Raw genomic sequence first — 27,161 nt, 5'->3', positions numbered from 1 at the left:
CTTTTAACACTTCCGTGGTCAAATAAAATGATAGAATTTTTACAAGCAAGATCAGCATTAAACAAGCAAAATGCAAACTGACAACATCAGTTGATGGATATCTGCAAAATTAACTTTTGAATGAGTACCTTTGTGATAAAAATTATCTTCACTTATTAAAGATTGTTAGTTCAAAACAGGCTAGTAAAGATGAAAGTGTTGCAGAAAACTAGAAAATAAAGTGTCCAAATTGGCTTTGTTTTGCTGTAACATTCTGAAACTGGGACAAACAAACTTGGCATTGGAGCATTTGGAAGTAAGCAGTCTCCAGCTGCTTTCATGACATAGGAAACTTGCCACACAATTACAAAAGCATGCATAATGCTTCAGTGATCATCCTGGAGTTCTTCTCTGGCTCTACAAATGGAACTTGAAGTTTGGCTGGTAATGAACATTAATAATCCTTTGGATGCTTACAGAGAGCATGGGAAAGTTTTAAACTCTTAATTTAATTTTATTTCCTGCAGACATCCAGAGTATGGAAGAGTCTCACTGAATGAAAGCTAGCCAGTTGTCTTCATCTTAACTTAAATTTAATAAGCTATTTAAGCTGTTGGATACAATAAATTCAAGATGCTTTTCTGTGACTTCATAATGTCTGATACAAATTGTTTCATTCTATAAAAATTACCTATTCTGTGTCTCTTTCCCATTGTGTACAAGCTCAGCTCTTTGTGTGCTTTCAGAAGCAGATGATGCAATTTCTCAGGGTCCGTAAGAGCAGGCTGCTCGGCGGGGGATGGCACTGCATGAGCCAAGGCAGGGCCGTGTCCTCAATGACACCAGCACCGTTTGTGCTGGCCACACACATCACCTTCTTACAGTCCCCATTTACATACTCAGCCTGCTGCACCAGCCTTCCCCACTCACCTTTCATACGCACATGCACATTGCAGACACATGCAAATTGCAGATCCTTCCATTTCTTATGGCTGAAACCATGCTCAGATATATCTACTTGTATGTAGACATACACCTGGCTATTTATAACTGAGTAAGAAGAGCAGAGGAGGTCCAATGATGGAAATCAGGAATCAGGCAAGAGTTTGGGTTGCCAGTCTTAATTGTCAGTCTGGACTGAAGTCAGCAAGGCAAGGTCAGGTCTGGGCACAGGTGTCTGCAGCATTTCTCTGGCAAGAGCCCAAGGGTCAGCCCATGCATGTGTGGAGGCCTTGGGGAGGATTCTCACAGCCCATTCTGGGTTAGGGACCTATGGAGTGCGTTCAAATCTGTGTGCAAAATACAAAGATTCAGTTCAAGAACAGCAGAAGTTACTTCTATCAAGGGCATTCCCAGAACCTGTGGTAAGCAATTTTTTTTTAGCATGGCATGGAATCAGATGAGCTCTGTCTGTTTGAGCAATTCGCCCTGCTCTTCTTAATGGCAAACTTGGCACAGTGAGATATGTTGTGTCTTCAACCCACAGTCAACATTTTATAAACGTAAACATTATCAGTCAAATGAGATTTAAGAGAAGATGTAGTTATAGTTTATTTTATATTAATACAATCTTTCATATTTTGATATACATTGATAAAACAGAATCTTGTATCATATCTGAAAAATGTGAATTTGAACAACTTTCCAGTTTGTACCAAATACTATATGTAGATTCCAGATATAAAAACAATAGATATTTCTTTTTTCCATGTAAACTGCAGCCATATGGTAAGAACATAATGCTTTTAAGACCATTTTCAGTTTATTTATTATTTATTTTTATTTAGAAACTTTGTTACTGTTTAGTTTACTGCTTAGTATACTTGTTTACTACCTAGATACTTAGTACTGTTCCTTACCAGCTCTTATTTTTCATTCTAATAATAATTTCCTGCACAACAGTTCTAGAGGCAGACAGAAGCACACCTTCAGACATTATTTACCCCATTTTGTGACAAGTGAGTGCCAGCCCTGTGTTTCTGTGCTAGAGAATAAGAATTCTGATACAACCTTGTCCTGAAATTAAGTTTTAGGGGAAGCTTCTGAAAAATGTTTTTGTTCTGATAGAGGGCAATTTTTTTTTTCTAATAATACATTTTGAAAAAAGCCGGTAGGTTTCTTTGTGGTGGAAAGCAAGATACCAGACATGCCAGGAGCTGCAAACATTTAAAGTTCCCTGAGAACCTGCTTCTGTGTAATCTTGGTAACAAAAGGCACTCCCTCCTGTATGAAACTGTCTGTGTGTGAATCCACAAATCTACTATTATTTACTGTTGGCTGCAAAGGCAGGAAGCTCAGTGGGGTGCCAGGGGGTGAAGGCCAGGACACTGAGCAGGTGATGAGCATGTTGTCTGAGCTTCCTATCATCTGACCCTGGTGCAGACAGGTCACCAGTGGCACCACTCATTTCCTTTCCCAAAGGACTCATATTTTATAGCCATTCAAACATGAAGATAAGAGCTGGAAGCAAATTGGTAATTATCAATTATTCATTATTCATGCGATTATTCATTTTTTCACACAAATTAAATCAAATCAAGCACTTTACACTGTGAATTACGAAACCACCACCATTATATGTATTGACATGCTTTCTGCAAACTCTGAAGGGAAGAAAAATGTAGGTATTATGTTAGGAGTACCACTCATTAAACAGTCTCTAAATTTGTTTGCTCTAAGCTTTTAGATGTCATAAAATTGCATCTGTGAGCAAGATCTTTGTCATCTACCCTGGGTGTAATTGTTTACCCAGCTGAGGTACTGGGGGACAATTTAGGAGCAAGCTGTAAAGTAGGAGGTGTCACGTGCTGAGACTCAGGACCACGCAGCACCCAGCTTCATACTACAGTTGTATCCTTCTACTAAACCCGTGTTTATGGGATAACAGGAAACAACTCTCTAGTTTGGCACAAGGCAATATAAAGCAAAGCCTGGGAAACCTTTGCAGGAAATGAACTGTATCTAATCCAGTTTGATATAGTAGGCAGCATATTATTAAGCCAAATCACCATGTTTATTATTCCTTTTTTCTTTGCACCCTTGTCCCTGAGGCCAGTACTCTTCCCTCCTCTGGGCAAGCTGTGGAGTGTATTACAATTGGAGGGATGAGAAAGCCTTCCCTCTGTCTCCTCCCCTTCTTCCACCCATGCTGTCTCTCAAGTTTGTGCCAGTACTTACTGCTGAATAAGATGCAGCACTCTATTAAAACCCAAAACACTGAAATAATGAACTGTAAAAACTTGCTAGGGGCAAAGTGTGTTTTGTTAAGATACCAGAAAAGATCCACAGGGGCCTGGTCTTTGCATTTACTCCTGTCAAATGAAAAAGAAAGAAAGGAAAACAGCACAACTACTAGGAGACTATCCTAATTTTATTTTGAGACTGCTCATATTTTCAGCATTGAATCCACTTTTCCTTTTCACCCAGTTATGTTGTTTTTTTCCTGTCATTTTTCTGTCATCTTCTGTCATGTTTCTTCTTCCTTGCTTTTCTTTTTGAGTGATTCTGGTCAGCTGAAATGGTAATTGGCTTCCTGACAGGCCAATTCAAGGATTTGCAATTTATTTTTGCCTGTCACCTGTTGAAAAAGGACAGGAGATTCCTTCTCTGCCAAGAGAGGAGTCCATTAGTGACACAGAAGCAGCAGCTGCATCACGGCAGGGATGCACAATAGTTATATACATCACTTACTCTTTATCTGCTACGAGACATTTGGACAGATTGTTGCCTGTAATTCTCTTCCTAGGAATAAAAGAGTCCATACAGTGCTTAAAATCATCTGCTTTCCATTTTAACTCTTGAAATGACATCTCTTATCCCGCAAAACCTTCTAGAAAAATTATTTAAATACAAACGGAAAATTGTACAGTTTAAACATACTTCTAGCACAGTGCTTCACTGTTTCTATTTTTATGTTGTGTAACCTTATCCAGGAGGTGCACAGTGGTGAATCAGGTGGCTTCTCAGCACACTTTCAAAATCTGTGATTCACTTGGACTGACTTGTCTGAGAATTCAGATTATAGTCCAAAGCCATAAAGGTCTTATTCATGCATAAAAAGCAGCAGCCAATGTATTCATAATTTCTTTCCTAATTCTCCACATGTTCTATTGAAGCTAGAAACATTGCAAATATAAATGGTTGTGTTGTATTTCAGTTTTCATTAAAAGAAGGGAAAACTAATAAAAACTGTAAGATTCATAAGTGGATTACAGCCAAGAAATCTGAAGAATGCTGTGGTCACTTTTTAAGCCTCCTTTGTTATGTTTTATGCACCATCACACTGAGCTTTGGCAGGATGCTCCCTATGGAGACAGGTTATATTCAATCTGCTAGCCTTCTTTAGTCATTGCCAAGGGCAGGTAGTGATGGGGTTTCAAACAACCTTTCCAATGATGGAATTTTATGCACCCTTTTTCTTTGCTTTTACTCTTTTCTGAAAAAATAACTTTCTGCCTGGGTAATGTGGTAACATTAGCAGTGCATGCGGTGCAGTGTGTTGAACTAATTGCCAATTAAATAATAGGGAAGGCCAAGATCTAACAGAGAATCGTTGTGCACAGTTCATTAGCTGCATTTCACAGAACTGAAAGCATGCCACACGATTTTTAAAAACAGGTTTAAGGAATGAACAGTTTCTTCCTTAATACTGAATAGCTGCAATGCAGAACAGAATGGAAAGAAAGGCAGACAAGCAGTTCCCAGTGTTTACAGTTCCTCCCCCTCCCTGAGGTAGATATCTGTACAATTCAGAAATTTCTGTGGATTAGTTTATCATCTCCACGAGGTGAATGGCTTTAAAAAGACGTGGGGAGTCTTGGAGATAAACAGTATCGTAGTGCTATGTGTAAGTATTCTTCTCTGACATTCAATTACAGTAAAACAGGAAATATTCAGTAAGATTGAGGAAAGCACTGCAGATGCCTTTCAGGCAGATTTTAAAATATCTGAGTGGCTTCATAGAATAATTATGAGAATAATGGAAGTGTTTGAAAGCATACCTTATCATAAGGGGTGAATACCATAGAGAACTTACAAGGACTCAACTAATACCTACCAACTAATACCTACAAGCAATAGTAAAGTGCTATAGGAGGAAGCTTTTGGTTAGTAAATAAAGGTACAAAAAGACTGGTTCTTGATGCCATTGGTTCCTGACACAAGACAGAGGCAGACAAAAAATGGAATGGATGTGCATGTGTTTATCTGAATGTATTTGAAATTAGGCAAAAATGGCCAAAACCAGTTTATATTGAGTGTCATCACACAGCACATACAGGATGGCCAGGGTATCCAGACCCAGCCAGCATGGGTTTAGGAAGGGTAAGTTGTGTTTGACCAACCTGATCTCCTTTTATGACCAGGTGATCTGCCTGGTGGATGCAGGAAAGGCTGTGGATGTTGGCTATTTGGGCTTCAGCAAGGCCTTTGACACTGCCTCCCACAGCACACTCCTGGAAAAGCTGGCAGCCCACGGCTTGGACGGGAGCACTCTGCTGGGTTCAGAGCTGGCTGCATGGCCAGGCCCAGAGAGGGCTGGTGAGCGGCGCTGCAGCCGGCTGGGGCCAGTCACCAGTGGTGTCCCTCAGGGCTCTGTGCTGGGGCCACTTCTGTTCAATATCTTTATTGATTACATGGATGAGGCTGTTGAGTCTTTCATTAGTAAATTTGCAAACACTAAGCTGGGAGCATGTTTTGATCTGTTGGAAAGGAGAAGGGCTCTGCAGAGAGACCTGGAACGGTTGGATGAATGGGCAGAGTCTAACAGGATGAAATAACCCAATATCATCTCCAGACCTTTTGTAATCGATGTAGCTATTATCAAGAAGATTTTCTTTTACAATCATTCCTTTCTATATTTTTGATCTCTTGATCACAGCTTTGTTTGTAGCTTCCACAGCTGTTTATAGTATTCAGGAAAGAAGTAGGTTGGAGTATTTTCAATTGTTAGGAGCAATAAAAATTGCTGTTCATTAAAAAATCTACTTTGAACTTCACTGGAGCATAGCACTTTATTTTCTGGAATCACAGTGTCCTTTGAGGGAAACACTAAAAAGAGGTGGTATAAAATGGTGTTGGGAACAGGGAACAAGGCTTGTCAGTCTGAAAGGATCCCACTCTGGGGAAACACCATGCCACAACATCATCATCTGCCTTCTGTCTGCAGCTGAAGGTCTTGAGATCTTCAGTGAGAGCTCCGAGGCAGCTCAGCTGCCTCAGTGCTGGTACTTTCTGCCTTGCAAAAAAGTGTTCAGTAGCTACTGAAGACCTCAAGAGCTGGGAATGTCACTGTATGCCTTGCTAAAATTTCACCATGCATCCCATCTAAATAATTCCAGAATCAAATTCCAGATTTTTGGTTTTCTTATGTCTTTGTCTAGAAGACAGCAGTACCCTTTTGTTTCCCATATTTTCAAGCTAAAGAGACATAAGGCATTTCTCCACTCCTTTTGTATATATGTGTATATTTTACATATATGTATATATGTGTATATTTTACATCCCTCCATGCTCTTTTTTAAGTCTCTTTAAATAAATATCACTCAGCATCACAATTATTGATAGTGTTCACATATAAGTCATGCTAGTTCCAAGAAAATTTGCTTATTTCTAACAAGCAAATTCACATGATAATTGTACTTCTTAGTAATTTAATCCATAAGGGTCACACAGATCTTTCAGCCACAGCATTGTCTGGAAACCCCAGTAAAATAGCTTGTCCACTAAATCCGTTAGATGCTTTTCAGAGTTGCTGCTGTCCAGAGAGCACCTATTCTGGTTTATGACCTCCATAATTTTTAATTTTACTCCATAATTTTGCATTCCATTCATTTTGCAGTGAATGCCTTGGTTTTCTAAGCATGGAAGAACACTGTGGCTGCTTTGTACTTACTGTTAATTGTGGTTTTATTAAAAACCAGGGTTTTTTTCATTTGCAGTTATACCAGGAGTGAATTTACATTTAATTTGAAATGACAAGTATTACCAAGCTGAACAGGTCAAAAACCGTCTCTTGTAATTTCTTTTTCCGTGTCCTTCCTTTGGCGCTATTACATGGGAAAGACCGAATGCTTCAGAGTTTTCTTGTATCTTGCAATTGTGTGCCTGCCTGGCAGCACAAACATGAATACAGTTCTGAAAGGGAACTCATCAAAAAGGAAATTTCCTGTGTCAAAGTGACCCTGAAACATAGCCTCAACGAGATATACTTTAAAGTCTCTTGAATTCAAGGAAACTTTTCCAATGCCTGCTGTAAGAGCTGTTAACAAGGGCTGTCAGACTTCCACCTGAATGTCATTGTCAGATCTAACCTTTTGCTGTTGGGAATTAGAAAGAGAAGTGGGTTATACACCACATAAGAAACGAAAAAATAAATGTGCAAAATAACAAAAAGTTGGTGATTCAAACACAAAAAAACTGTTTAGAACCATCTTCAAGGTACATATTGAATACAAAATTATTCAAAATATCTTCAACATATTTACAGATTTTGGTCAAATTGATTAAATTGTTTCACAGTAGCAGATGATCACTTTCAGATAACCATCCTCAGAATTTATTTTAATTTATGATTATGTTTTTGCATTTTATTTTAGCTAAATGGTTTCAATAAAATTTATGAGACACTGGATGGGTCACTTTTGTTGGTTTTCCCAGCTTTTACAGAGACAGGGAACTGAGGGGCATTTTAAAAGATTTTATTGCATTATCAGTCTTGATGAATAGTGAGACACAAGAGATGTGAAACAATGCCATTCCATCAGAAGGCAAGCTATTTCCTGGTTACAATACCTTATAAATCTTTTTCAGCCTATTAGCTTTTGCCACACAATGCTGCTATTACTTCTACTACTAATCACCTATATTTTTTCCCCACATGGTCCTGCTGCAAGGCATCTTTCATAGTTTAATTCTCTAAAATATCTAGTCTTTTTGTAAGGCAATATTATGAAACTTGTTGAAACTTTTTTCTAGTTCAGTCTCTCTCTCAACCATGTCATCTCTATTCCATGGCCTGCCTAAGTCAGCACACCTTATCTCAGTGTTTGCTTACAAGTGTACAAGACTAAGTGAGCTTTCTGTCAGGTTGTGAGAATTCTTTACAAATCTCTTTCTCACATAATTGATTTTAAAACATAATGGAGTCCAAGAGCTCTTGATACTGGTCACTTAGGACCATCATCTGACCATTTCTCTCTGTATTTGATTAAGATGCATTCGGTGTTCATTGTAGGTTCACACTCTTTGCAAGATAAATCCAAATTGCCAACCACAAACACTTTTTAAAAAATATACTAATGATGTATTAGAAGAAATAATCTTTAGATATGCCATGAAGCATAAAATAGTAAAATTAACAGGAGCACTTAATGAAATAATCTTACACATTATGTGTTATAGGCACAGCACTATAATGTTTTGTGAATAGTAAACTTGTCCACTAGTGCCTGTTTTCTTCAACCTGTATGCTGGAAAGCCAACATTAAGACAGAGGAAGGTTGATGGTAAGCAAAGGAATGAAATTCTCCTTACTTTGTTTTTTCTCCTCAGTCTAATTGATTTTCTTCTGATAAGACATGGAGACAAGTCTGAAGTCACACAATTTACTGAAGAATATAGCAAGGTGTCTTAAATAATCTCAACTGTAATCTCAGGTGTCAAATATGAGAGCAGAGATAAAGAGAATTTTCCTTTTTGTTTGTATCAAAAAATCTGGTTTTGACCACGTTATAGTAGTCATAGACAAAGAGGAGTTTGCCCATGTAAACCAGGAAAAATCTAGCTTTTATTCAATTTTCCTGTACAAGAAAGGGGTATATTTTTTATACGTATATTATTTCTCAAATCTTTGGTGCATACTCTGTTAGGGGATCTCTGCCTCCTGGAGTGAAGCTTGCTGCGTGTCTTCCAAAGCTCATCTTTTCATGATAATCTGATAACACTTTATTCCCATAGAGCCCTAACCTTGGTCCTGGGGTCCTAAACCATCACGTTATTTCCTTTGTTCTACTGTCCTAAATCCTTCAGTGCCAGTATGCCATACTGACAAAGGACTGCGTGCTCCTGTCATTTTCACGTTTCTGCTGAAGAGTCTAAAGAATGGCCTGCAAGAGTTTGAACTTGAAATCATGTGTTGGATCACAAATACTGAAATCTTAGCTCTTCAGAATTGCCTTTGCACTTCTATGTTTGCTATCACAGGAAGAACAGATTACAGCATTAAAATAAATTACCAAAGAAAATAGCAATGTAAGAAGGCATATCTAAGATAATAATGTCAAATTTCAATGTCTTATAAAAGGGCTTTTCTGTTATACCATCAGCACAGAAATTATCTGTGCTGCAACCTGGAGCTACTCTGTAGCTACTCTCTTATAAGAAGAAAAAGGTGATATATAAAACTGTAATGCAAAATGCCTGGTTAGTTTAATTGTGTATATTGAATATTTTATAGTAATTTTCTCCACTAGAAGATTTTTTTTGATATTGTTGGTACTGTAATGGAAATGGTAATTTATTTTTACCAAAAGAAGGCAAATACCTCCAAAGGATGTTACAGAACAAACATTGTACATTGTACATTTAAAAGGTGATTTATTGGAATATTTTGAGAAATGAAAATACTAAATGCCTACATTTGTGTTATTATAATGATTCATTTGACAAATGCATTAGCAAACCACAGCATGTGATATACAGCAGTTCTGGATCACTACAAATAGCATCATCCTTCACATAGCCTTTTAAAATATTCTCACACATGCTAAACTATGTTCCCATATCTCCATCAGTATGAAAGCACAGAGATTCTAAGGAAGGTAATGATTCTATTTAATTTCTGGTATTGGTTACTGTGAGTAACACTTTGTCTATTCTCTTGTCATTTCAGCTGTACATCTGGGGGTTATTTTATCAATTGTTTTTTACAAATAAATTGAACGTGAAAAATACCTTACATGCCTCTCCATTTAAATTAGATCAATTAAGAAAAGTTGAGCACTTTGGGGAAAAGGTCAAGGAAGGACAAAGACAGGCATGATAGAAAGTATGTGTAGAAGTTAATGGATTAAAGCATAATTTGTAGATCCACTAGCATATCACCAGAGATATTAGAATATATGCTGATTACTTTGCTTTTACTGGGTAGAACAATGTCTGCAGGTGATTGTATGCTTTTCTTTTTCTTAGATAATGGGTTTCTTGCCCTTCAATTGTGGTACCAGACAATGAAAAATCAGAACATTAATATTGTGTGAGTACTTAACAGTACAGTTTGAATGACCAACCATGCTTGTTGAACAGTTTTGATCATACAAAACTCCCAAATAAACCTAAATAATTGGAAATTTTTTTAAAAAAAAATCTATTATTTTGTCCAGAAGTTGGAAATCAAAAATTATGAAGTATTGTTCTTTGGCCAAAGATGAAAACTTTAGGTTGTAATAGGGAAAATTAATAAAATTTCAGTGCATGTTCACTGTGTAAGTTTTAAGCAAAGCCATGGTATGTTTGAACTCTCTTCCGTGCTGAAAAGCAGTAGTAAGCACAGAACCCTGACACTGCTGCATACTTTCGCATACTTTCAAGTCAGAGCTATTGTTGAAAACTGGTATGATTCCTATTTTGAAAGGATTATCTTTTTCAGATATCATTTACTTCAGTTTTCATTATACCTGTTTTGTGAGAGGCTCCTAAGCAGGGAAAGCCCCTGTATGGAGGCCATGTCAGGGCCATGTCAGAAATGCAGTAAATACAGATGGGCTATGCAGGATCTGTAAGCAGCTGTTTTAATTGTGTCTGTGGGGACTCTGTTCCTTTGCATGGGAAAACACGGAGTTGCTGCAAGACGTGCCAGCCTGACTTTGCAATCAGCACCTTTTGAGTGAGGTTATTTTGATGTCTTGGCTTATCGCCATACTGAGATAGCATCTGAGAGAGAATACATTCCTATGCAATGTTCAATAGAATAATTATCAACTAAACATTTTTAATATTTGACATTTGTTGATTGAAGTGGACTTACTAATGCAACTTTGATAACTAAAGAGAAATGTCTCTTTTTATGGCTGATGTGCCTAAGCTGTATTTATTTACACACCAAAATATATCTTCTGACACCAAAATATGAAACTTGGAACAAGATCCCTAAAATGAAGTTTTCTAGGCTTCACTCCTGCAAATTGGTGACTGCCTCTTATGATTTTGTTGTACGTTTCATTCTATATTTAAGTATTTGCAAACATGTCAGTAGATCAGGCTTTTGCTTTTCAGTTTTCATATATCTGTTGGAGTTTGGGGTTTTTGGTTTGGTTTTGTTTGTTTTTTTTTTTTTGTTTTTTTTTTTTCTTCTTAATATTCAAGTATAAAAAGCAAAGCAGAATGTTTTGCATGTATAAAATCAAACTATTCTCTTTTGGTTATATTTATGGATCTGTTATTGCTTAGAAGTGATCTTACAGAGTTCTCTGCATTCAGTCATTAAACTGATTAGTTATCATTTTTATAATATAATTCTCATAGTTCATATGCAGACATTATTGTATTTCAGAGGTGAAACACTGGCATTTTCAAATTTATTGCATTACAAAGATAAGCTTCATACTCTCATGGAGCTTATCTTTCACATCATTGTAGGAATTCAGCATCAGATGCATTTCAGTGAACTTTTTAGATATTTTTGGGGGGATTGCCAGATCTGGTTTCCTGGGCAAGATGAGCCTGCATCAGCTCCCTGTGCCTGTGGGAACCTGCAGTGATGCTCAGCAGCTCCCGGTGCATGCACAGCTCTGTGTGTGGCTGGCCACCTACAGCAGCAGAGTTGCCAACAGCAGCACCCCGAGAGCCTCAGGCTGTCTGGCTGATCAGGAAAACACACGTGCATACACGCCTGGGCCCTCCCTGCCGTAGCTGCCCTTAGGTACCCACCCTGCCCAGGACCTGGCCCTCAATGCCCAGCTGTCCCCAGCTGCTGGCAGCAGCACCAGTACCTGCTCCCAAACCTCTTGCTGTACCTGCTGGCTATTTTATGGCTGCTGGCAATCCCACACTGGCACTCACACCCACACCAACATATCTAATCAGCTTCCATAGCTGCTGGCACCGTGCATACATGGATCCCTGCAGCCTGTGGCCCCTTGTCCAGTAGCCACCACTCAGACCTCTGACACATTCTGTTGCCTCTGGCTGCTGCCACTACAGGGACCTGGACTCCTGGTCCTGTGCCAGTAGTGGGCACCTGCGCGTCTGTCCACACATGCACGCAGAATGGAGACCTGTCACCCAGAAGAGTCACAACCAGACCCTTTTGTCCCATTGCCTGTCCATTTTCCTGACTATTCTCTTCCTTGATCCACCTTGATTTAATCTAAGTGCGATGATGAGATCAAGATTCTGAGTAGCTTTGGGAAAATATGATTTCTTATATCAGGTGTAGTGGTTTTGGCACAGGGATTTCCAAAGGCTGTTCTGATGGTATATGTCCCTGTGTCACTCCTTGTTGACTAAGTGTTAGGAGAGATTTCTGTACGTGCTGTGTGCCTCTGAGGCTCTGCTGGCATTGATAGAGAACTCATGTATTAAAAGTATCAACTGACAATTAAGAGGTAAGAAACTAAGCTTCCAAAAGAATTAGTTTTATTCTTTTTTTTTCTCCACAAAAATCTGAAGACTACAGAAATGAGGCTTTAGTTGTAGGTCATGAAACCAATAGAATGAAACCATTACTTGTCTGCTAAAATCTTCAGAGCCCAGCTAAGTCTACCTCATGATTATGTATCCTTGAAAAGTAGTCTTTAAAACACAGAGGATCTTTGAAATGGTGACCGCAAACCTATAAAAAACACCAATGGATCTCACCAACATCTGTTCTGAAATGTGTAAGCTTAAAACCAAAAGGCACAAATAATATATTGTTCCAAAATCCACCAGAAAGTTCTAGTAAACATTGAACTGATTTTCCTTTTTTCTCCTTTTTGCAGCTGCTAGTCTGATTCAAACTGTTTATTCATAGGATGAAAGAGATGTTTTTAAGCATTCTCAACAGTTCCAAGTGATTGATGTAAATTTAAAAAATGCTACTCTGATTTCAAGAGAGTTGCTAGGAAACATGCTTTTTGAAGAAGAAATCTCCCACTGAGCTTGTCCTTGGCTGTATAATAAGAAGTATGTTATAGGGTGTCCTGAGTTGTAAATTATATGGATAAACTGTTAATTTTTTATGTATATAAATACATCTGCTGTGAACTGGAATATACATGATTCATTCCATTATCTCCATTTACTGATGAATAACAAGGGATTACTAGGTTCCAGAAAATGTGAAAATCAAATGAAAATGCCAAGAGCATGATAAAGATTTTTATACAGTCGTTTCATTTTTCTGAAACATAAAATGATTTTTTTTTCTTAGGAATGGATCTCTTTAAGATTTAATTTCAATATAATGTTCTGATTAGTATTTTTTTCTTTTATAAACTTTAACAAAATTTAAAGCTCAAAACAAGAACATCAATTATACACTTAATTTTTCTTAAGAAGTTAATGCCTTTTGTCCCTTAAAGGTTATTGGCCAAAGTAACATAAAAATCTCTGTTATCATGAAGGAATACCCAGTTTTGGTAATGGATAGTTATTTGTATTAGCGGCTGATGCTTTTTCATGCTGATTTTAGAGACTTGGGTATGTTTGGTTACCTTGGAGTCAAACTTAAACTGGTTGATCTTTAAGACACAAGTGGAAGCTACTTGTACGTATGGGAACAGAGTAGTACGCTGTTCTGCGGGACGCTCAGGACTTGGAAGGAGGTTTATTCATTTTTGTTGCTGAAATATTTCTCCAGGCAGTCTTTAAAGAGCAAAGCCCTTACAGCAAGCTTTCAGAAAAGTGAGTAATGCCTGTGAGTTATGATAGTAGTAAGTTATCTTTTCCTTATTTATTACCTCGGAAGAAAGAGCAATCAGTTGCTCCTAGAGCAAATAGTGTGGGTAGGGACTGTCTGTCTGACCCTGTGTTGCTGTTGCGAGAATTAAAGACAGTGTTTAAGTACCACTAAGGAAGACTTCATGATCTGAAAGTATTTCAAAATTATGGTTTTGCAGCTGCCTAAAGAAAATTAAGTAGACTGTATTAATGATTAATAGTAAAGATGAGTTGTTGAGCTTACCACAAATTAGAAGATGCTTAATGTTCCTAAAAAATATGTTTGTAATAGTATTACCAGATGACCCTTTTTTACAGAGGTGTTGGGTAGCTGAGCTGTGACCATTCTAAGACCCTTGTAGGGAAGAAAATTAATGTTGATTCATAATGAATCAGTGGATGCAAGTAAGAAAAATAAGGCACATTATTAGTTGTGTAAACTATGAGGACTAAATAACAAAAAGACAAACAGAGAGAAACAATGAAAATGGGAAGGATGATGCAGCCTGTGTTGGTGCATTCTTCCTCAAGTGCAGGAACCTTCATTGAATTCATTGAACCTTCATCTGCCTTCATTGAATTTCAGACAATTCTTCTCTGTCTGTCTCTCCAACCTGTTGAGGCCCTTCTGAAGCGCTCACAGCACTCTGGGGTATCAGCCCTCCTGTCAGGTTTGTGTTGTCAGTACACTTCCTGAGGATGTATCTTCATCCAAGTCATTGGTGAATACGTTAAACCATACTGGGAGCAGTGCTAGTGACAGGACTCCAGCTAAATCCTTATTATGCCACTTATTATGATATTATGGGATCTGCTGTTCAGCCAGTTCTCAATCCAGCTTGCTGTCTACTGATCCAGCCTGCACTTCTGGAGTTTTCCTATGAGGAGGTTGTGCAAGGTAGTGTTGAAAATCTTGCTGAAGTTGAGCTGGAAAATACTCACTGCTCTGTCCTCATTTATCCAGGTGATTGTTTCATTGTAGAAGGCAATGAGGTTGGTCAAGATGATTTTCCTTTAAGGAATCTTCGTTGCCTACTCCTGATTGCTTTCTTGTCATCTATGTGGATAGAGATGGGCTCCAGAATGAGGCACTACATCAGCTTTCTGAGGATTGAGTGAGGCTGACTTTTTTGAAGTGGGTGGGCCTTTGCTTTCTTCCAGTCCTCAGGGACCTTTTCTGATCACCACAACCTTTCAAAGATAAATACTAGCAGCCTTGTTAGGGTGTCCATCAGCTCTCTTTGGGCATCCTTGTGTAACCAGTGTTCCTACTCCATTTAGCAATGGACCCACATTATATCCTTTGTTTTGCTTTTGTTATTGGCTCAGTTGAAGAATCTCTTCTTGTCTTCCTTCTCATCTTTGTCCAGATTTATTTCCAGATGGTATTAAATTCCAGATCACCTCCAAGATGCTGGTTCTTTGTATTTCCAAGTCAGTGTTTATTAAGCAAAATCACTAAGCTGGTTGAGTTATTCAGGAGTGATAGAATCACTTGCTAATTTAGCCTGTTAAAATATATTAATAAACTGATTCTGGGTTTGTTTGGTTTTTTTAAATTATTGGTTATTTGGCACCTATAAGCAGTTAAAAAACGTTGAGTTATTGGAGGGGAAGAATTAGACTTTAGAATTGCTCCAACATGGTGCTTTATATTTATATAATATGCAATATTTATATAATATATATATAAATGCATATATATATAATATGCATATTTATATAATATGCAATGGAGGGGAAGAATTAGACTTTAGAATTGCTCCAACATGGTGCTTTTCTGTTATGTCATTGCATATTGTCCTTGAAATTGTAAATTCTGTTCAAGAAGAGTATCTTACTTATGGGCTATCAAATTGATGTGCTTTTTAGCTGGGTTTCATTCATGTGAAAGGGAGAGTGTATCTATATTCTTTATATAGGATGAAGTGGAAAATATTAGAGGCACGACTGTTGGTGATGGACTGTTTGGGCCAGTGGGCAGTATTGTGAGCGGTGGATTTGAGATTCCATTTCCACTTGAACAAATCTGTCAAAAACAAAGATTATAATTATAGAAATCATAAGGAAATGAAGTATTTTTACAAGCCTTTATGAAGGGAACTAAAGTCACTTTTGGACTCCTAAGTGAGAGCCAGCTAACACCTAAAATCTCCTGCACATGCAGTGCTGTAAGAGCAGGGCTGGTTTGGAACTTTGCTTGCAGCAATCCCAGACCACTGGAATGAGACAAATCTGTGCAGGCAAGGAACTTGACTTTCATCACTTTTCCAGTAATAGAGAAAGCTATAAATGCTAGTGGCTAAAGTATTGGCTTCAGAAGTAAATTGGATTGTGTGTGGGTGATGGTTGAGAAGTCAGACTTACGAACAAGATTCAGTGTCCTTTTTTAATGGCACGTTTTTACCCAGATTGTCAGAACTTGTTCATTGATCACAAATCTAATTTGCCAAGTCAAAATAGCAGAAAGGGACAAAAAGTGATACAATAAATAATATGCAATGTACATAATTGTTTTTTTAAAATTAAAACGTTTTGTGGTATTTCTACATACTGAGCAACTAATAAGATTTGTGAGAAGTTACTTATCATAGAAGAAAATGTCAACTCTGTTAAGAAAATAAAGATGAGGAGCAATTACATGCTTACAGAAATCACTGAAAAAGTCTGAAGTAAAAACAAATACAAAACACTGATTAGGCTAAAGTATTGTGTGACTCCTAAAAGACTTTGATTATAACTTTCCACTGTGTTAATTTGCGAGTGAATGATTGCAATTATATATATTCATTTTTTGAAAAAGGGTAGAGAGCCACATATTTCTTCTAGATTGTTGTATCTATTTACAGTCTAATCTGGACAGAATCTCTACCAATTCTAAAACTTGAATGTCTATAATTATCATAATATACCAGGAAATGAGGATCATAACAAGCATCTTGATTTACCTATTCTAGCTAAGTGTACCATGCCAGAGCTCCTAAACACTTTCTTCTACCCCCTCTCTTTGCCTTCAGCACTTGGGGCTCCTTACTGGAGCCCAGAGTGAATGTCAGGGGCTGATGCAGTAATCATGCTGCTCCCATACTGAAAGCCTTGACAGGCGAGGTTCAGGAAGGCTCTTCCATGGTAAATGTTGAGATTTACTGACAGAGGCAACTGGTAATTCTCATACACCTTTATCTACCTATATGTCCTTCGCTTTCCCTCTCTGCCTTCTTTTCTACCAGCCCTTTTGGGTTGGTTTATTGCTTCCATCTTCCCACAGATCTTACATGTCCCATATTCCTTCCCTCTGTAGTGTTGAGATCTTTTCTGCCTCCTCTTCACCCCTTCAACGTCCCCTGCTGTTGCTCTGCTGTCCCTTGTCTATTCCTGTCCCTTCTTGATTTCAAATCTGGTAGATTATGTACCTTGTTTCTGCTGCCCTTGATCTTGGAAATCTTTATTCAACTGACTTCAATTACCTGCTGTTTGTAATTTGGTTTTGTGTCTGCCCTATAAATGCTTTATGTCCTTGCAAAACAATGATGTCATTTGCATGTTTGAATTTAGCAGGGAAGTGAAGGAAAACACTGTCTGCTTCCATAGCTGTAAAATGTCTTTTTTTCTAAAATAAATGCTGAAGTGCACTAAAGATCTGAAGAAAGCCACACAGGATAAGGCAGAAAATGTAGACATATTCTTAAAGTGCATTTTGAGAGACTAAAGAATCCTTACAATTGGATACTGTAGAGAGACAGGTTGATCTTTGTGTCCTGGGAGCACCTCTCATCCATCATGCAATGAAGCATCATGAGGCACTGCAACCTCCAGAAGCACTCTGGCCCCTGTGTTCAAAATTCAACGTGCTTCTCATTCAACATCCAACGCCCCAGTTTTTTTCCACCTCCTTTGGGGATTGCACTCCAGACAGCTCACCAGAACTTGGTTTTTTTTAATCTAGCAAAGGCGCTGTAGTGGTGACTGGTTCTTTTGGGAAACTGTACAGTTGAAAGGGACCTAAGTGTATTAATGAGCATTAGTTAGTAACTAAACATGGCATGGTTGCATTTAAATGCCTCCTCATTTTAATATATATTTTTAAAGTGTCTTACTTGTTTTCTGAAATTGTGGTGGTTTGTTTGGAAGAAGAAGGATAGTGTACTCTGCAGACTGAAGGACATATGTCTAGGTATGTAGTCACTCTGCTTTTTCAGAGGAGAAGAGTGACTCGGATGTTCATTGGTTCAGGAATGATTTTTAATTAGGCAGCAATAGCCCTCTCACTCTGCAAAGAAAAAAGGTTGAGAGCTGTAGAGCAAAAGTAGATTGTGCTGCCTGAGCACTGCAGCCCACAGTGCTGCCTCTGGCACCAGTGCTGCTATCTCAGATAGGCTGGGATGACTCCTTGGGCAGCTGGGGGTAACACGGGGCACAGCTCTATCACCTGACACACACAGCAATAACCTGTGTGCTGTCTCATTTCATAGCAGCCAGTTCTGCCAAAATTCAGCCGAGCGATGCGAAACAGCTTCTCACCCACAAGCTGAGATGAATCAGGAGGGATGGCTGTGCTATATATATACAGAACCCACTCAGCCAAAAAAAGTGAGAGTAGGGGAAGGATTTAAATCCTGGCAGGGTGGATATTTTTGTCTCTGAATAAAATGCAGTATTTATAGCATTTACTGACACAATTCTTATTTACTGCAATTGGAGCCATTGTTCAAACTGTTTTTTCTGAGCCAGCATAAAGGGATTTTTGGGGAACTAGAGGACATTGTATGTTTCCAAAATCTAAACCTAAATTCTGCTGAAGGGAGGGAGAAGGGATCTTCCATCTCTGACTATAATGTCAGAGAACACAGTGCTCTTAACAGTCTCCTTTATCAATACACTTGAACACAGTTATTATCATCATGAGCTGCTGTGTAATTACCGTTGTTCCCTAAAGAGTTCCTGTTTCTTTGCTATTTAATTATGTGCATTATTTCAGCATAACTATGCAATTTACTCATGTCATTTGGAAACAAATGTTTCAGGCAAGGCAGTGTCATATCACAAGGATGTCATAGTCTGGGCGTGGCTGCTGGAAATGTATACAAAGACCTACAACTGTCTTCCAGATGAATCATACAGACACAAGAGTTCATACGTTGCTCAAGGTAGATGCCTGAAATAGTTGTAGATGTCCTTTGTGTGACAGAACCTGAAGAAACTTTAGTGCCAACAGAAGTGGGAAGGTAAAAATATTTAGTAACTCTTTTTCCTTGGATCCAGCTACAGTAAGCATATGTGTTTGTTTCCAATCAAAGAGCCTTTTTCTAGGGAATATTTCTAAATAAATCTCAGTTCTGGGGAATCACTGTTTAACTCTTGCCTGTCTTTTGCTGAGAACAGTTTTCATGTAACAGCCATAATTGTAGGGTCATGTGGCTTTTAACTTTTTATTAAGGATTTATTCTGCTTAAAAAGGGGGGAAAATGTGACATACAACAGCTCCTGTAATTTCTGACCAGAAGATTTTCTTGTGATATTTCTTGTCGTTTCCCTGCATGATGAGTTTATCAAAATACTCTTGAAACTCTGTTCTAAGGAAAGTTCATTGTTTGATGCATGTTCAAATGATCATCTTAGCATTATTCTGAGAAAGAGGGCAAGTAAAAGGCCCCAATGGCCAAGACACATTTCTAGCCACCTCAGGGAGACACATACACTGCAGCAGGCATGTCTGCCAGCAGCTCAGGTGTGAGGCTCTCTGTAATAAGGACAGGATTTATCATGACCATACGTAGGGAGTCAAGTGTATTTGTACTCGTGCTTTGTGATTTAAAATTGCCTCTTTCTTGGTGTTGGAGGTGGGAAATGGCACAGTTTCAAAACAAGATTTAAAACATCTGGATTTTGGAAATGAACAATTTAGTAAAAATTTTGACGTGGAAAGGGCAAGTATCATGGTAAAAGGTGGATGTCACTGTCAGAGTCATCAGCTCCTGGCATGGGAGGCTGGAAAGGAGCATTGAGACTACACCTTGCTAAAAATGACAATGTAATATTAGAATCATAGAATCATTTACATTGGAAAAGACCTCTTGAGATCATTGAGTCCAGCTGCTAACCCAGAACTGCTCAAGTCTACCACTAAATAATGTCCCTCACCTACAAATCGTTTTTTCTTAGCATGCACCGTGTCCTGGGATGCATATTAGTGAAGGGTGTTTAAGTATGTATAAGCATATTTTATAATGAAATAGTAACAAAATGAATATACTGAGGGGACTGGATGATATCAGCATGTGCCTGAGATGCAGTATTCTGTCAGTGATAAGCTGGAAGCCTTGCTTTGTGTGAAGTTCTTAATGAGTGCTAGAGCAAAACCAATCAAGAAGCAAGAACAAGATGTGATGGATATAAAGGATGTATTTATATATTTGTGACAAGAAATCCATAAAAAAAAACCTAGAGAATTGCACACTGCAAACATGATGACACGTTTCTCTAAAGAAAGAGATGATAGTCCCCAGCAAGAAAAAACTAGCAAAATATTCTGATTGGAAGTAGTAACAAATCTTACAGAAGTGTCTGAAAAATAACTTATAAAATCTTAGAATATTCACAAGAAGCTGTATGCTTTTTTAGCTCGGTTTTAGTACATATACAGGCAGAGTTGCTCCCATATGGAAAAGAGAAACCATTGAAAACAACATTGCAAAAATGATTATATTCAGTATTTAAAAGGAAACTCATGAACAATATAACTGCTTTTGTTGTGATTATTAATTGTATATTAAAAGTTTAAGATAGTGATACGCTAGACAAAATCAATCTGAAAGAGATGCATGGACTTTAGTTTCACCGTAGTCTTTTTTTACAGACTTTGAAGTCATGAATTGAAATGTAGTACTTACTGAGATGGACAATAGAATCCAGAAGAGAAGTGTAAAAAAGGATGTTCAGTTTCAACATTTACCATATTATACTATCACCAGAACATCTGAGTACTCTGAAACAGAGTGCTCTCTGAATAATAGATATAATTAATTTCATCCAGAAATTCTGATGATGCATTTATTATTCAGAAGATTCTCTCCTATATTAACTCTTAAGTATTCAGTTTAGTCACATCATCTACCAGGCCAAATGTGATATGAGATAAAGGCTTATGTCAGAGTTATTGACTCTCTCTTCTTTCTCTGTAACAGACATTTTTAGTTCTCTGAATGATGGTACTGAAGTGCACCATTCCTTTTGAGATAATGGCTGAACAGAAGATAACCATTTGGTTTTTCATCTATCATCTTATTACACCCTGTTTTGTCTACTCCTTGGCAGCAGGTAAGACGATCTTCTGTGTTAATTCCTTAAAGTAACTGTTGTTAGTTTTATGTGTTTCAAGGACAATTAGAATGTTTTTATGACTTTAATTTATTTGTGCTGATACAACAAATTACTAAATGTGAACAACGAAACTGGCAGGAAGCATATTTATTAGAATGGCTGCCATAATAAAAAGTTTGAAAAAAGACAGATCTGGACTTTAAATTTGGTGTTGTCTAATTTGATACACAGAATGAAATCTTCCTCTAGGTTATAAAACGTACATCAATTGTCTATTGTGCACAGATGATCAACATGTTTAGAATAATAAAAAACAAAATTCTGTATTATTGACACAATCTGAAATTCATAATTTTTCAGAAGTCCAGTGTAGTGGTAGTTTTTCTTAAGACAGTGGGGTAGTTCTGCATATTCTAATTTAAATTTTTTATTTAATTTTTTTTTCATAAGTAGAGGTGGGGCCATAAATAATAAAATATTCTGGAGTCATATTTCTACCATCTGCATTTAGAGAAATGTTTGCAATTGAAATTTTAATTCCATTTTAAGAGATAGAGGGAGGTCTGTGAAAAGGCAAAATTCCAATTGTTCCAAACAACTTTGAGATTTGTAAAGCTTGTTTCAGATTTCCATGCCAATTTAAATGAATGCTGGTTTTTAGTTGCTGGGATGGATTTTTCTGTTTGTATGAACACAGCATGCACAAATATCAACCAATATTTGAAAAGTACAAACATTGTGTACTAGTATTTTGGTTAATTTCAAGGTAGGCTTTAGATCCTTCCCTACTTTGAGGGTCACAGACTTGCTTACCTGGGATATCATTTCAGGCATTACCTCAATTTCCCTACCATGAGACTATATTCCTTATTACTGAGTCAAAAAATCTGTTTTATACTGTGATGTAAGCTCATTGCCTTTAAGAAATCAGTCCAGAGCCCGCAGGAATGATTTCTGGTTTAGCAGGAACATTACTTTATTCTGTGGTTTTGAATGGTGTTCTTTAGTTCACATTTGAGTTTGATGGAGGATTTACTGATGCCTAATAAAAATCAATACCTTCACAATATATTTGCTGTGTATTTCAAGAGTTTTTTTCTTTGTTAAGATGTGAGGCTTGCTGATAGCACCAAAATTGAAACTTTAAACTCACTACTTTAATTCAATACTGGGCTTTTCCTGAAAGAAGAAAATAATAATAAAGGAAAGACTGTGAAGTGCTATCAGTAATGTTACACATATGATTTTGCGCTGGACCTGTTGACATCAAACAAAACAATCAGCTGCAGTAGCCAAACAAGTGCTGGACACTGGTTGATAAAAGGGGTGAGTCAATCAAGGAGAACAAATGTTCAGGTAATTTCTTTACAGGGAGGATCAAATTATTAATGTTATTGTGTATTCTGCACGTCACATTTGTGCCTGTTAGCAAAAAAACCCCTTGGCTTCAGAATGTAGCTGCTGGCAAATTCCTGAGAATGGCATTGGAAGGTTGTGTGCTGTGAGGGTAACAAGTGACATAGGAAGAACAGAGTGGGCTATTTGATCTCTCACTGGACTGTTGCTCTTGGCACTCTTAGATTCCCACAAAAAAAGAAAGGAGCCGTTGGTGTGAAGGATTGTGAATCCAAGGCAGGTTCTAATGGTGCTGTTACTGTTCAAACATATTTCCTAACTTACCTCCTGGTATGGAATAAATACTTGCTTGCATTTTTCATCAAAAGCCAAAGTTAAGATCTGTGGCCCTCTCTAAAGGTATGGCACCGCCCTCCAGTGTGGAAGATTCCTAGTTTTATATAATCAGAGTGTGTTTGTTTCTGCCAGTATATTACTGCAAGGCTGAGTAGTGCTCTGCTCCTGGACCTGCTCTATTTCTCATAAATCATTAAATCATTAAATCAATAAATTTGCATAAATCATTAAATAATCTTTGGAGTGGAGAGAAAATCTGCTTCTATCATCTAGGATTTATGGCACCCATCTAGGTTATATAAATCTGGTGTTGCAGTCTTTGCTCAGCCCCAGCACTTGAATCTTGCTGGAGGGTTTCTTATTTCCAATGGGTTTGAGAGATGCTGGCAGTTAGTCTTAATTGTCTTGAATGTATTTCTTGGCAATGAAAATGCCATTGTATCCAGAAAATATGTATCTGAAGTAACCAAGATGAAATATAACAGGTTGCTTGGAAGTGTTCTCAGTGTAGTTAAAAATTGAAAGATACTGAAGTGAAAGAAGGAGCACAAGTAGCGTGATCAAGTCAAGGTCTAGGAGGTCTTTCACACAGGATGTCATCAAGGGAAATGCTGGCAATGTCAACAGTAATGGAGGATGTGTAAACTGGGGACGGTTTTTGAGTAAAGATGATTTTCTCATTAAAACAGCAAGACAGACCAAGTTCCAGAGTGAAGAGGCAAGGTAACTGGAAGCAGCTACTGAAAGCAGAGTATTTAAGAAGTTGCTTTAGCACCTTTTAGCAAAATACGTTTTCTCTGGAAGTATATTTGTCTCCTCTTGCCTTCTGTGCTGCTGGTTCCACAGTTCTAGGTGGTTCTACTCTGTAAATTGCCTTTTTGCAATTCATGCTTCCTAAACAGACCTACTATTATATTAACTGCTCTGGACCCAGGAAGGTTGCTGATACATTGTTTTGAGATGTGTCACCCTGTGGGTGTCCCCAAGTTGAAAGATAATCAGCCAAAAAAACTGAATTCATGTATTTCACTGAGCATGGAGAGCCTTCAGACTATAACAGCTAGAAGTATTTGGGAAACAGAGAGCTAGCAACCTGAAGCTGCACTGACTTGAGATGGGCCTGAAGTGATGACAGGTATTCTGACACTCTAAAAGCTGAGGGGTTTTATTTGTTTTAAAATTGTTCTTTTTCTCACTGGGGGAAATTCTAAAAAAAATTCCCAAAGTGAAATGCATATGTTTTTAGAATTTTAGACTTTGCTTTGGAGCAAATACCTTGATTTTTTAGCCAGTTCTGTTTTGTGGTAATTAAAGACAGAAATTGAGAACTGTTGCATTGACTGGCCATTTCTTATCAGTGGTGAATGTGCACTTCATTAACTGAAGGGAAGCAGCGATTTTATGAATCAGTGCATCAGAGGTATAGGCAGAGATCATATTCTGCAATGAGACAGGAGCAGTATTTATTTTCCAGGTAAATTAGTGCTTGAAGTGTAGTCTTGCAGATATAAACTGGTGAAAAAGCCATAAATAATTCAGTCTTCCACTTACTGATAGAACAGACAGTTGTTACAAGAGTTGCTTTTCAGAGTGCACTTTGAGTAGTGCAAGGCAAATGAGAGCAGCAAATCACTCCTCAGGGAACATGTCAGTGATTGTCAGTCCACTGCCAAAAAAGTTATTTCATGCCTATTACTGATAATAGTTGACTCTTCTCCACTTCCCCCTGAAATTTCTCCAACGCACTTCCATGTTGCCTTTGACTCCCCTTTAGATTCATGTCCTGTTGCTAAGTCTGAATTTCAAACTTTTCTGTCATCCTCTACTTCCCATGTAAATCAGTGAACTCAAGTGTGTCACTAATCTATCACCAAAAGAATTAAGACTGTTCTTCAACTACAGCTTCTTTTGTTCTTCCAAAAGATCAAAAGCTGCAAAAGACCCTGTATTTTATTGTCCTTAATGAATAGAAGATTACATTTGGCAATGAAAGGAATCAATAGTGAAAAATGTCCTTCTGATAATAAGTTTTTCGTAAAATGTTCTACTTTTTACCTTGGGATTTGATAGTGCAGAGCCAGACAGTATCTGAATTTGGGTAAGATCATGCCTTAGAAGGCAGCTTGTCTCTCTAGTAAACTATCCTGAATTGTGTAAAATGAGGCAATAGTCCAGGGGTAAAAATGTCAAAACCCTTCTGCTTTTTAAGCAACCAAATTTCCAAAAATCACTAGGAACTGAAACTTCAGAGAAGGCTGGTAAAGCAAGAAAGCCAGTAAGATGTAGAGCCTCTCAGTGCAATACAAATATTTTGAGGAGTACATGGGGATGCTGAATTTCTGAGTGTATTGCTGATATTTCATATGCACCAGGAAGACACCTGTGGGGAGATTGTGCAGAATAATTACTGCACTTCAGCTTCATCCCAAATTTGCTGGTCACTGGCTTTCTCTAAATCATGGGATCAACATGTTAGGCTCTTCTGTCACTTCTTAACTTAGATTTTTAAGGAAGAACCACCTAAAAATAAATATTGAATAGACAAATGGGAATATGTTTAAAATACAATAATTAGTATTGGATGACATTCCTCTTGGCATTATGAGAAGACAAAAAAACTGTACTCTGTTAGGCACAAGTGTAGAAACTTGCTCTGCCAGGGACTGGAGCTTTTCATACTTGAAACTTGTTGTAAAGGAGAAACTACGTCATTTACTATGGGGCTCTTCCATGTCCTCACTTGCACATAGGAAATAGAAGTAATTCTCCTGCTCCTTTGAGTCCAGAAAAATAGAGGCCGCCTTCCCAAAGACATTTTTAATCTTTCATATAAAATGAAGTGGGAGTGCTGGAATGGTTACCTTTTGTGTTTGAGTGCTGACTGGCTCTTGGAAAATGATTTGCCTTTAGCATCTTGATGATTTACACTTACCCTCTCTTCTATATCAGGTGATGCTAGGTTATGAATTTTTTCAACATGAACACATTACTGCTTCAACACATAAGCTTCCCATGAATGCCAAGTACAACTTTTCCCACATGATTTAGAGAAGTAAAAAAACAACCAAGCCCCCAAACCTTGAATTATTCATGCTTGGACATTTTCCAGAACAGTAAGTTCAAAAAGGCATTTCTGAACTGGGGGCTAGAATCTACATTATTTAAAGCTTTTTATCACAACATGCAGAATTATTCACGTTTTCTAAAGAGAGATAATAATTTTCTTCCAAAAAAAGAAGTGGATGAATATACTTAATGCCTGTTTACCTTGTCTGGCTTGTTGTTGCTTGGATCTTAGAAGACCATTTCATGCTACTGCTGAGTGTCTGACATTCATAAATAAATAATCATAATGTGTTTGGTGATCACAGTGCTCACAAATGTGGAAGTGTCATTTTATGTTCCTGCGTGCCTACTAGAGATATTTTGGCTCATTCTCAGACCATCTTGTTTTGAGCATGAGCTTCTCAGACACGGGTGGGTCCTCATTTCTCTGACATATTGGAAACGGTAGAAGATCTACTTCTAATTATCAAATGGTTTCTGGTCTTGCAAGGCTAATGCAGAGCCTGACAATTAGTTAAACTGATAATGAATGACTCCAAGGCTGTTATGTGCAGCATCCTTTAGCACTCAAGGTTAATCTAGCCATGCACCATGTCAATAGATCTTTGTCCCTCTCTCATGTTAAAGTATGTAACTGGATACAACACTTTCAGGTAGATCAATACTCACACCCAACTGTCTCGGGCAGGCACTTTTGGTAGTGTTAAGTGCCAGGGAAATAGATAGGTGTACAGGAAAGAGAAAGAGAAGGAGAAGACTCGTTAGAAAATGTCACTTGGAGAATGAATGATACAACCACCTTCCAGAGGGAAAGATGCTTATACAGGATCCATAATCTCATCAGTTGAGGAAAGATTTTCTTGACCTTTGCACAGACTTCCTAATACATTCTAGCAATATTAGGTGTGAGTCTTGTTTTCAGAATTCCCTGAAGAATGCGTCTAATAGTCAGGTGATAGCTTCTGCTCCAATTTAAAATACAAATGACAAGAAATTTACCCAAAACATAGGGCACCATCTTAGAGGTCAGACAGTCCATCCTCTTGTCTAAAGCAGGACCCAAACATAGGAAATGTGCTCTTCATCACATCTCAGTTTGACTAATATATCCATTTTTTTCTTCTTTCTCTACTTCTCTTTTTCATTTAAGCACAACTTCAGTGGGCTGATGCTTTTCCTTGTACTCT

The 27,161-nt window shown here is 37.8% G+C and overlaps 1 protein-coding gene across 1 annotated transcript in view; it reads left to right on the top strand.

The window, feature by feature from the left end:
- The window catches only part of CNTN1 (contactin 1), a 206,735-nt gene that overhangs the window by 112,585 nt on the left and 66,989 nt on the right, over positions 1–27,161 (top strand). The window contains exon 3 of the mRNA XM_041471486.1: positions 21,081–21,213. Coding sequence (XP_041327420.1) covers positions 21,099–21,213 — 115 coding nt within the window. The 5' untranslated portion in view covers positions 21,081–21,098. The remainder of the gene's footprint in view (positions 1–21,080; positions 21,214–27,161) is intronic.

Source organism: Pyrgilauda ruficollis, unplaced genomic scaffold (genome assembly GCF_017590135.1).
Source record: "Pyrgilauda ruficollis isolate IOZ18807 unplaced genomic scaffold, ASM1759013v1 scaffold27, whole genome shotgun sequence".
Taxonomy (NCBI): Eukaryota; Metazoa; Chordata; class Aves; order Passeriformes; family Passeridae; genus Pyrgilauda; species Pyrgilauda ruficollis.
The sequence above is the reverse complement of the archived record's forward strand: the minus strand, read 5'-3'. Positions and strand labels throughout refer to the sequence as shown.